This window comes from Schistocerca piceifrons, chromosome X (genome assembly GCF_021461385.2).
Source record: "Schistocerca piceifrons isolate TAMUIC-IGC-003096 chromosome X, iqSchPice1.1, whole genome shotgun sequence".
Classification (NCBI taxonomy): Eukaryota; Metazoa; Arthropoda; class Insecta; order Orthoptera; family Acrididae; genus Schistocerca; species Schistocerca piceifrons.
In genome coordinates this window covers 804,893,703-804,905,870 of record NC_060149.1, presented here as the reverse complement: position 1 = coordinate 804,905,870, position 12,168 = coordinate 804,893,703, and the positions used below count along the sequence as shown (strand labels likewise).

Here is a 12,168-nt window from a genome sequence, read left to right as displayed (position 1 = left end):
AACAGTTTACTTGCTTGTTCTCCATCTGTCTCATTTTCATTTGACTGCCCGTTATACATAATAATTTTAGGGTTACATTATTAATTTTTCGGATGAAGAGTTTATCAGAAATCTGTCACTGTTGCAGTACATATATTTTTGGCGTCTAGTTTAGAATCGACTTATTTATCCTCAAGCCAGACTTACTGAGGCTGCATTGAATGTGCCTGATCTTAATGACAACCATCTAAAATTAGCAATACATGCATCACACAGTGACGGTAGATGAATGTCACAATACACATATGCTCACCATATAAGTCAGCATCATGTTGATGTTTGGATTGAGACTGAACCGTTCTGCTCGAAACTAATCGCCAAAAATATATGTGCTACAACTGTAAAAGATTTGTAATAAACTCTTCGCGAAATAAAAGGGCTGCTGGTTCCACAGCAACAAAACGTTGAAGTTACATAGTTTGTCAAATTCCTGACTGATCTCGAAGTAGTGAAGTATATGTGTTTAATCGTGTTGGTGCAGGTCGCAAGCTGTTCGGCGGGTACCGCATCGTGCCGAAGGCGTGCCGCTCGCCGGAGATGGAGCCCACGGAGCGCGGGGTATGCATGTTCAACCTGGAGTGCACGCAGCGCATGGGCACGGTGGTGGGCAGCTGCGTCGACGGCTTCCTGTTCGGTACGTGCTGCCGCCTGCCGCCCGACGCCGACGAGCTGGCCCTGCCCGACGACATCCCCGCGGAGGACGTGCTCAACGCCGCCGACGCGCCGCCACCACCGTCGCCGGCAGCGCCGCCGCCACCCCCGCCGCCCCCGCCCGGGCTCTTCGACGGCCTTCTGCTGACGCCGGCCCACATCCCGCAGCCGCAACCGCCGCCCGACACCGTCCTCGTCCACCAGAACGGCTCGCACGTCCACGACTCGGGCGACCTGCAGGACCTGTTCGAGCCCGCCACGCACTACAACGTGTCCGGCCCTCACGAGCCCGAGACCGACATTCTGTTCGAAGCTAGTCGACCCGAGCCCGAGCTCAGCACGTTCAGCTACGTCGGCAGTAACGCGGTAGCGGCAGACGTGTCCCAGACCCAAGACGGCAGCCTCTTACTCCACACTACAGAGAAGTCCTCGACGACTGCTGGAACTTCCTATTCAACTGCCGGCACCAGTAAATCCACTTCGTTCTCCTCCACATATTACAGCTCGCCTGGTTTAGAACACACACCTGAAAATAAACTCACCACCCAGCCACTGCCACCTGGAGGCTATATCACTCTTTTCTCCACAACAACGAGTCCTATTGCCGATTCCACTAGGCCAGGAAATGTTCCTCCCTCGCAACCAGATAACGACGACACTAGACTGACGTATTCGTCCCCAAAATTCACGACCGCGCCAGACTCTTACTCTTCGACACGCAAAGCGACGACTAAACCTGTGTTTACGACAGCAGTACATTACACTTTCAGACAGGAGACGACTACGAGGAAACTGACTCCAGACGACGATGGAATGGTGCAAATAGCTACCATCAGTGCTGACGACAAATTCACTAAACCACCAATGAGTACGAGTATTACCAGTAATAATGCCGACTCCATAAACCAAATAATAACTATGCTCAACGAGACAGGTCTCGACATCCTGGACCCTCAACCCGAACCTTTACCTGAGGTGACACTTACATCTACAGCCTCTAGCGGGCAGCAGAGTGGGCTCTCCACATGGGTGTCTGTCGATGAGAAACCGCAGTGGACCTCCCACAATACAATTAGTCCGACATCTCTGGGAACCGAAAGCTCCTCGAAGAAACCTCTATTTTCTTCTACCACTTATTATACTACAAAGACGACATCTAGACCTTCAATATATACAACATCTGCACTGAACTTTCCAGAAAAGGACTCTGTGAGTCCCGTCGTCTTCCCAACCTTGCAAGAGGTGCCTCTGACATCTGTTCCCACTCACTCTAAGCCACCTGCTCCAACGGTGATAGTGCTGAGCCCACCTAACTCAGCTTATACCACTCAAAACTTTCCGACACTACATATTTCCACTAGGAGGCCGCCTCCGTACACCTTCTATACACCAGCAGCTGACGAAGTTACTAGTGAATCGGTAACGAAGAAACCCTCCTTCTCACAGAGGCCTTCTACTTCAACCGTGACGAAACTGGCAAGTACGACTGTCAAAGTGCCTCCAGTTACTTCCCGACCACCGACTACTATGACAGTCCGACCAATCTCCAGTCACGTCCCGCCTATTACTAAACGCCCTCCTACAGTTACCGCTGTGACTGGAACCTCGGGTACTACTACCGTGACTAAAAGACCCACGACATACTCGACATCGACAGAGTACGATCAAGTAACATCAATAGCTGACCTCGTGAACTTTCCACCAGTGCGGAACCCGCAGCTGAACATGAGCGTATCGCAGCAGGAGACTCTGCAAGTTGTGCTGGCGACAGAACCGAGTTCCGAGCCGAGTCACGAGGTACCACTGGTGCCGGACGACAACGACATTACCACGCCCGAATTCGTGGAGGACGAGAAGTTCGACGATAAGATGCAGGCGTTCGTGAACAAGATAGTGCAGTCGCTGCAGGGCAACTTCCAGGATCTGGAGGAGGTGATCTACAAGCCGCGCAACGTGACGACGGTGGCGCCGCCAGTGGTGCAGTCGACGACTCGTCGGCCTACTCGTCGGCCGACGCAGCCCGGCAGCACGACCCGTCGGCCGACGCGCCGCCCCAGCACGGGCTCGACGACTCGCCGCCCCGCCACCGCAGCCGCCGTGGCAGCCTCCACCACGAGGAGACCCTCCGCCACCCCCACCAGGCGGCCGTCGACACCCAACAGGCGGCCAACCACCGCCAGTACCACCAGAAGGCCGTCGTCCTCGCAGAGTACCACAAGGTACAGTAAACAAAAATTACTTCAATATCAGTCCCAGTAGTTTATTTCTCCAATAATCATTTTACAGTGATGTTGAACGCCGTCAACGAAAATATGCTGTAAGGCATACGTGCAGACATGTGTCTTTGATGGGGAGAGGTGACGACCGTGGTCTCATTGAAGGAACCATCCCAGAATTTCACTGAAGTGATTTAGGAAAATAACGTAATCCTCGCATACTATTCTACATCTACATCAACATCTACATCCATACTCCGCAAGCCACCTGACGGTGTGTGGCGGAGGGTACCTTGAGTACCTCTATCGGTTCTCCCTTTTATTCCAGTCTCGTATTGTTCGTGGAAAGAAGGATTGTCGGTATGCCTCTGTGTGGGCTCTAATCTCTCTGATTTTATCCTCATGGTCTCTTCGCGAGATATACGTATGAGGGAGCAATATACTGCTTGACTCCTCGGTGAAGGTATGTTCTCGAAACTTCAACAAAAGCCAGTACCGTGCTACTGAGCGTCTCTCCTGCAGAGTCTTCCACTGAAGTTTATCTATCATCTCCGTAACGCTTTCACGATTACTAAATGATCCTGTAACTAAGCGCGCTGCTCTCTGTTGGATCTTCTCTATCTCTTCTATCAACCCTATGTGGTACGGATCCCACACTGCTGAGCAGTATTCAAGCAGTGGCCGAACAAGCGTACTGTAACCTACTTCCTTTGTTTTCGGATTGCATTTCCTTAGGATTCTTCCAATGAATCTCAGTCTGGCATGTGCTTTACCGACGATCAACTTTATATGATCATTCCATTTTAAATCACTCCTAATGCGTACTCCCAGATATTTCACGGAATTAACTGCTTCCAGTTGTTGACCTGCTATATTGTAGCTAAATGATAAGGGATCTTTCTTTCTATGTGTACCATTCGGTATCTGTGCAATTGACTGTGATTATGTGTGCTTCATTAGCGCAAAAGGCACCATTTCCAAAGGAAATACATCGAAAGCGTACCACTATTCGTTATTATGACACATGGATTTATTGTCCTAATAACGAATGGGTTTAAACGCGCTTAATTATACAGATTAATTTTGACCAGTTAAACGAAATTGGCTTTTAATAACAGAGCTTCAGTTGATGAAAATTTAATTATAGAAGGAAATAGAATGTTGGACTTGCCCTAAAGTGGACAATTATTCTTAAAACTGAATGAGTTAGATTGAATTTGAACTTTCCCAACAATTAATGACATGTGCATGGGGGACATCGGTCATTGCTTACACGGGAGCGCAATTCGATACGCAGGCGATCACAAAATTTATTTGGTCAGTCACTCTGATATTCAGCATTTTATCATCGTCATCATCATCATTTAAGACTGATTATGCCTTTCAGCGTTCAGTCTAGAGCATAGGCCCCCTTATAAAATTCCTCCATGATCCCCTATTCAGTGCTAACATTGGTGCCTCTTCTGATGTTAAGCCTATTACTTCAAAATCATTCTTAACCGAATCCAGGTACCTTCTCCATGGTCTACCCCGACTCCTCCTACCCTCTACTGCTGAAGCCATGAGTCTCTTGGGTAACCTTGCTTCTCCCATGCGAGTAACATGACCCCACCATCCAAGACTGTTCGCCCTGACTGCTACATCTATAGAGTTCATTCCCAGGTTCTCTGTGATTTCCTCATTGTGGACACCCTCCTGCCATTGTTCCCGTCTACTAGTACATGCAATCATCTTAGCTACTTTCATATCCGTAACCTCAACCTTATTGATAAGGTAATCTGAATCCACCCAGCTTTCGCTCCCATACAACAAAGTTGGTCGAAAGATTGAACGGTGCACAGATAACTTAGTCTTGGTACTGACTTCCTTCTTGCAGAAGAGAGTAGATCGTAGCTGAGCGCTCACTGCATTAGCTTGGCTGCACCTCGCTTCCAGTTCTTTCACTATGTTGCCATCCTGTGAGAATATGCATCCTAAGTACTTGAAACCGTCCACCTGTTCTAACTTTGTTCCTCCTATTTGGCACTCAATCCCTTTATATCTCTTTCCCACTGACATTACTTTCGTTTTGGACATGCTAATCTTCATACCATAGTCCTTATATTTCTGATCTAGCTCTGAAATATTACTTTGCAAACTTTCAATAGAATCTGCCATCACAACTAAGTCATCCGCATATGCGAGACTGCTTATTTTGTGTTCATATATCTTAATCTCACCCAACCAGTCTATTGTTTTCAACATATTATCCATAAATAATACGAACAACAATGGAGACAGGTTGCAGCCTTGTCTTACCCCTGAAACTACTCTGAACCATGAACTCAATTTACCATCAACTCTAATTGCTGCCTGATTATCTACGTAAAGATCTTTAATTGCTTGCAAAAGTTTGCCTCCTATTCCATAATCTCGTAGAACAGACAATAACTTCCTCCTAAGAACCCGGTCATATGCCTTTTCTAGATCTATAAAGCATAGATACAATTCCCTGTTCCACTCGTAACAGTTCTCCATTATTTGCCGTAAACTAAAGATCTGGTACTGACAACCTCTAAGAGGCCTAAACCCACACTGATTTTCATCCAATTTGTCCTCAACTAATACTCGCACTTTCCTTTCAACAATACCTGAGAAGATTTTACCCACAACGCTGATTAAAGAGATACTTCTGTACTTGTTACAATCCTTTCTGTTTCCATGTTTAAAGATTGGTGTGATTACTGCTTTCGTCCAGTCTGATGGAACCTGTCCCGACTCCCACGCCATTTCAATTATCCTGTGTAGCCATTTAAGACCTGATATTCCACTGTATTTGATGAGTTCCGATTTAATTTCATCCACCCCAGCCGCTTTATTGCACTGCAATCTGTTGACCATTTTCTCCACTTCCTCAAATGTGATCCTATTCCCATCATCATTCCTGTCCCATTGTACATCGAAATCTGAAACATTACTGATCGTATTTTCACCTACATTGAGCAACTCTTCAAAATATTCCCTCCATCTGCCCAAGGCATCCATAGGATTCACCAGCAGTTTTCCTGACCTGTCCAAAATACTTGTCATTTCCTTCTTACCTCCCTTTCGAAGACTGCTAATTACACTCCAGAATGGTTTTCCAGCAGCTTGACCCAAAGTCTCCAACCTGTTTCCAAAGTCTTCCCAAGATTTCTTCGTGGATGCTGCAATAATCTGTTTGGCTTTGTTTCTTTCTTCAACATAACTTTCTCTGTCTACCTGAGTTCTAGTATGTAGCCATTTTTGATACGCCTTCTTTTTCGTTTTACAGGCTGCCTTGACTGTGTCATTCCCCCAAGCTGTTTGCTTCATCCTACCTTTACACACTACCGTTCCAAGACATTCTTTAGCGACTTCTAGTACTGTGTCCCTGTACCTTGTCCATTCATTTTCCAATGGCTGTAATTGACTACATTCAACTAACTGGTACCTTTCTGAGATCACTGTTATGTACTTGTGCCTGATTTCCTTATCCTGAAGTTTCTCCCCTCTTATCCTCCTACATATGGACCTGACCTCCTGCACGTTCGGCCTCACAATACCAATTTCACTGCAGATTAAATAGTGATCAGTGTCATCAAAGAATCCCCTGAATACACGTGCGTCCCTCACAGCCTTCCTGAATTCCTGATCTGTTATTATATAGTCAATGACAGATCTGGTTCCCCTGCCTTCCCAAGTATACCGGTAATGTTCTTATGTTTAAAAAAGGAGTTTGTGATTACTAAGTCCATACTGGCACAGAAATCCAAGAGTTGTTTCCCGTTCCTGTTGGCCTCCATATCCTCTCCAAATTTACCCATAACCTTTTCATACCCTTCTGTTCGATTTCCAATCCTGGCACTAAAATCACCCATGAGCAAAACACTGTCCTTGTCCTCTACTCTAACAACTACATCACTGAGTGCGTCATCCGATTGGTTTCCCTATATTTGTCTAAAAGCTAGTGCCCCACATCGAATAATGTTGACGTCGACAGGACATGCAACGCTAACCTTCCTTCCTTCATTATTTTGTGTATATATTCTTGCAGTTGTGTTTTGATATATATTTCTTAGATTTCATGCATTATTCTCTCAGTCTCATGTAGTAACCCATGAAACATCCGTATCATTTTGCTGTAGTTAAAACATTTCGAAGTCCATTAGTTATTAACTTGTTATTGCGTTTCCAGCGAAAACCATTATTTTAAGTGTTGATATTTTAAGCCATAGGCAATAAATTAAAAATAAACTCATATGTTGCTGGATACCTAGATAACCCACCATTTTTGCGGACTAACTTCATTTGTATGGAATACACAACTTGTAAAAAATATTGATTATGTTCCGCTAATTTTTCTCTTTATTTTAGTTCCACGTAGTTTACATAAAGTCCATTATCCTCTTATTGGCATTAGTAAATCATATTCTGCGTCACAAAACTTCATTTTAAACGAATATTTAATTTAACAAGTATTACGCGGCAACTGCGTGTCACGGATATAGATGATATTCCACACGTTCGTTCTCTAAAACAAATCGCCACCTATTTCGACCTTGAACTTCACATTCCACAGTTATTTTCTTTATAAAACCGACATAGAAGTTTATTGTTTGTTGAATCTTAACGGCTACAACCACTTGCGAAACGGTCAGGTTGTCAAATAGTAAAGGCGTCAATGCCTTAATTTACGGACTCGGGTTGAAGTCCACTTCCTGATATTGACGGAACTCTTTCTCTTATTAAAACACACTTTCCAAAACATAATCGGTATTTCATTATCCATTAGATGGGGAAGCCGTGCCAGTGCAAATTGTGTCATTTATTTGCAACATTTGGTCTACCAAAGCGTTGTGTTTCTGCTGTTTCTACGAGAAGTTACATAGCAACGCCCGTGAAGTGCAGAATGTATAAGCTGAAATTACGTTAATGTCATAGTGTAATGGTGTTTGGGTTGTTTTTGATGTGAAAATATAAGTTTATAGTAACATACTAATACACAATGGAAAAAATATTAATCGCGAAAGGAAACGAAAATTAGAATTTGACTGGTATTCGCGATTTTTTTCCACATCAAACGAATAAAATGCTATTGAACATTGCAACGATTTTCTTCCAAAAAAGTTATTTTACATAGACTGACTTTTTTTAACATCTGAAGACGGAATTTAAACCGTGTCCATGTGCCCAGAGCATTACACCTTCACACGCCCCCGCTCAAAGGTCTGTAGACATTTGGACTTGGGCGCCAGTAAAACTTCCTATATCCATTTCCTCAAAAACTATAAAGTGTAGAACTAAAAGGAAAAATAGATATAAATTTATTTCACTGAAGAATATCTGTGCGAAATTTCATCTCATCCTGTGTTTCATACGTGCCGGTATCCTTCCATAAAAGGCCGCATGACAGCATACACATTCAAGTTATAACCAACCTGTTTCTCACCATGATGCACTGACCCAACAGTAACTACCTATCGAGCATAAGAAGATAATGTTTTACAGATTAATGAAGGTACAATTTAGCGGAGCTTTCCAACGAATCTAAAGAGGAGCAGAAAACAAGGCCGCGGCAATTTCGCTCGACCATTCTCGTGGGGGTGCATGATGTCTAATGATATCAATGACGACTTCATTCCTCCGGTAAGCAAATTTGTTACGGAATAGATGATAGCTGTTTCTTCACCGTCTAAATCTGAGAACAACTGTACTTTACGCTAGTTATGGATATTTGGATATGAATTAAGAAAACTCATATTCATTTACGTCGTTTGTATGTTCGATGGCCATCGAGTAAAATACCATTAAACTCGAGAGTAACAGCTGAGAGCAGATAAAAATATTGAAATATTGACATGACGTTTGCCAACTCGTAAGCTATGTCTTTAATACCGAAGAGTTCTGCAATTCACGCCAAGAATTTGTAGTATTAAAAATGATGAATATCTGCAAAAAAAAAAAAAAAAAAAAAAAAAAAAAAAAAAAAAAAACTTTTAACTAAGGTGAAGACAGCATTTCAGAGACATCTCTAAAAAGGTAACAGAAGATATGACTCTCGTAAATGACATGTTAAAACTTTCAAACTGAAAACCAATCAGACTTCTGAATGTTGTTTCCCATTAACAGCGTAAGTTCTACTTTCAGAATTATATTACAGAGTTTTTTGATGGAACAAATTTGATGTAAATGGCTCTTGCATATACTCCATATTCTGCTTTTCTGGAGAATTTATGTCTAATGTCGTTTCAGACAGTCAAAGAATTCTAACGTTTGCATCCAGAGTTAATCAAGAAAATTATCTTAAGTCATCAATGCAGCAATGTTTATGCAAGAACAGTGGAAACGTGTCGGTGATGGTGGCGGTGTTGGTGGTGGTGGTGGTGGTGGTGGTTGCGGATCTGCACCTTTCGCCAAGATCAGAATCTTCAGAGACAGAGCAGTTCGCTCGATTTTCTCCAAGAAATGGACACTTGGCTAACCATTACACAATTAAAACTAATGGAATTGCTTTCAGAATCTGTGGAAACTCTAAAGTGGATTCCACATACGAGAAACGGATCACGAACTCGCCAATGTTGGTGGAACGCATAACCGCAGAGCGGCCTTGGTTCCGGGAAACACTTCACGAACCACACTGTTCACTGTTGCATACGCATTGCTGTTGTGTTGTGGGTGAGCTGCTATGATACAAGGAGTGACTTGCAACACGACAGGCGGCCGCCGGCGGGTTCGACGACCAGACCGTCGACGACGCGGAGGCCGACTAAGCGGCCCAGCTCGACGCGACCTCGGCCCACCACGACCACCACCGTCTCGACCACACCCACCACCACTACCACCACTACCACGACTACCACGACTACCGCGAGGACGACTGCTGCACAGGCCGCTGTCGAGGCGGAGACGACGGCCCTCGTCACAGAAAAGCCGGATCTCTCAACAGAGACAGAGGCGACGGCCACCACCACGCCAAAGCCAATCGATTACAGGAATGGTAAGAGACACTGGTGCATCTCTGACACCTATATTCAACATACTTAAAACTTACTTCCAGTTACTTATGCAGCTCCTGCAGGGACTGTTATCTAAAGCACCATAGATCACAGCGTACCCGTGGAAGGCACAACAATTATACCGACAGATTAAACGTTTTCAGTTCACTGATGTACATGATGAATTCTATTATATACTGGTGCTCCTATACAGGATATTCCTAAACATTTGCCACAGTTAGAGGGGGCGGACTGGCGGGAGGGGGGGGGGGGGGGAGGGACAGCCGGGACGAATCCAAGGATCAAAACAATAGAAAATTTTTCCAATCAACCCGGATCTCATATCACAAACTACTACAGTGATATACACTACTGGCCATTAAAATTGCTACACCACGAAGATGACGCGCTACAGACGCGAAATTTAACCGACAGGAAGAAGATGCTGTGATATGCCAATGATTAGCTTTTCAGAGCATTCACACAAGGTTGGCGCCGATGGCGACACCTGCAACGTGCTGACATGAGGACAGGTTTCAACCGATTTCTCATACACAAACAGCAGTTGACCAGCGTTGCCTGATGAAACGTTGTTGTGATACCTCGTGTGGAGGAGAGATGCGTACCATTACGTTTCCGACTTTGATAAAGGTCGGATTGTAGCCTATCGCGATTGCGGTTTATCGTATAGCACACTGCTGCTCGCGTTGGCCGAGATCCAATGACTGGTAGCAGAATATTGATTCGGTGGGTTCAGGAGGGTAATACGGAACGCCGTGCTGGATCCCAACGGCCTCGTATCAGTAGCAGTCGAGATGACAGGCATCTTATCAACATTGGTGTAACGGATCGTGCAGCCACGTCTCGATCCCTGAGTCAACAACTGGGGACGTTTGCAAGACAACACACATCTGCACGAACAGTTCGACGACGTTTGCAGCAGCATGGACTATCAGCTCGGAGACCACGGCTGCGGTTACCCTTGACGCTGCATCACAGACAGGAGCGCCTGCGATGGTGTACTCAACAACGAACCTGGGTGCACGAATGGCAAAACGTCATTTTTTCGGATGAATCCAGGTTCTGTTTACAGCATCATGATGATCGCATCCGTGTTTGGCGACATCGCAGTGAACGCACATATGAAGCGTGTATGCGTCATCGCCATACTGGCGTATCACCCGGCGTGATGGTATGGGCTGGCATTGGTTACACGTCTCGGTCACCTCTTGTTCGCATTGACAGCACTTTCAACGGTGGACGTTACATTTCAGATGTGTTACGACCAGTGGCACTACCCTTCATTCGATCCCTGCGAAACCCTACATTTCAGCTGGATAATACACGACCGCATGTTTCAGGTCCTGTACGGGCCTTTCTGGATGCAGAAAATGTTCGACTGCTGCCCTGGCCAGCACATTGTCCAGATCTCTCACCAACTGAAAACGTCTAGTCAATGGTGGCCGAGCAATTGGCTCGTCACAATACGCCAGTCACTACTCTTGATGAACTGTGGTATCGTGTTGAAGCTGCATAGGCAGCTGTACCTGTACACCCCATCGAAGCTCTGTTTGACCCAATGCCCAGGCGTATCAAGGCCGTTATTACGGCCAGAGGTGGTTGTTCTGGGTACTGATTTCTCAGGATCTATGCACCCAAATTGCGAGAAAATGTAATCACATGTGAGTTCCAGTATAATATATTTGTCCAATGAATACCCGTTATCATCTGCATTCCTTCTTGGTGTAGCAATTTTAATGGCCAGTAGTGTATGTGTTGAGGAGACGGATTACACCAACTCATTTTCAGTAAGAAACAAGCACTCGATACACAAATGGCCACTGCCTAATTTACTTCAGTATTATGTAGAGTGCAGAGAAACCGTTCCGTAAGGCGAGTAGTGAACGATGCAACAGAGCAAGCAGCTGGTCAAGTGTAAGGTATACATGGTCAGTTATTAAAGTGGAGAAAAAGGCGACATGGTGTTCATATATGGCCACGCATACGTCTTCGGCCTGGATTCTCGTTGACTGGAATAAAATTGTCTTCAGTGATGAGTCCTGCTTCGGATTGGGCCGCGATGACAAGCGAAGACGTGTCTGGAGCCGCCCCGGACTTCGGTGGAATACCAACCTGTCTGGCGCCCGCCATACTACCCAACAACCAGCAGTGATGGTCTGGGATGTCACTTCATTTCATAGCAGGATATCTTTGGTTGTCACCCTTACAACAGAGAGGAACGTCGACGATATTCTAGGCGCCGTTTT

General features: G+C 45.1%; 1 protein-coding gene across 1 annotated transcript in view; it reads left to right on the top strand.

Annotated features, from left to right (window-relative positions):
- Nucleotides 1-12,168, top strand: part of LOC124722714 (serine proteinase stubble) — a 53,866-nt gene that overhangs the window by 17,122 nt on the left and 24,576 nt on the right. The window contains exons 2-3 of the mRNA XM_047247856.1: nucleotides 521-2,909; nucleotides 9,623-9,903. Of these exons, the coding sequence (XP_047103812.1) occupies nucleotides 521-2,909; nucleotides 9,623-9,903 (2,670 nt within the window). The remainder of the gene's footprint in view (nucleotides 1-520; nucleotides 2,910-9,622; nucleotides 9,904-12,168) is intronic.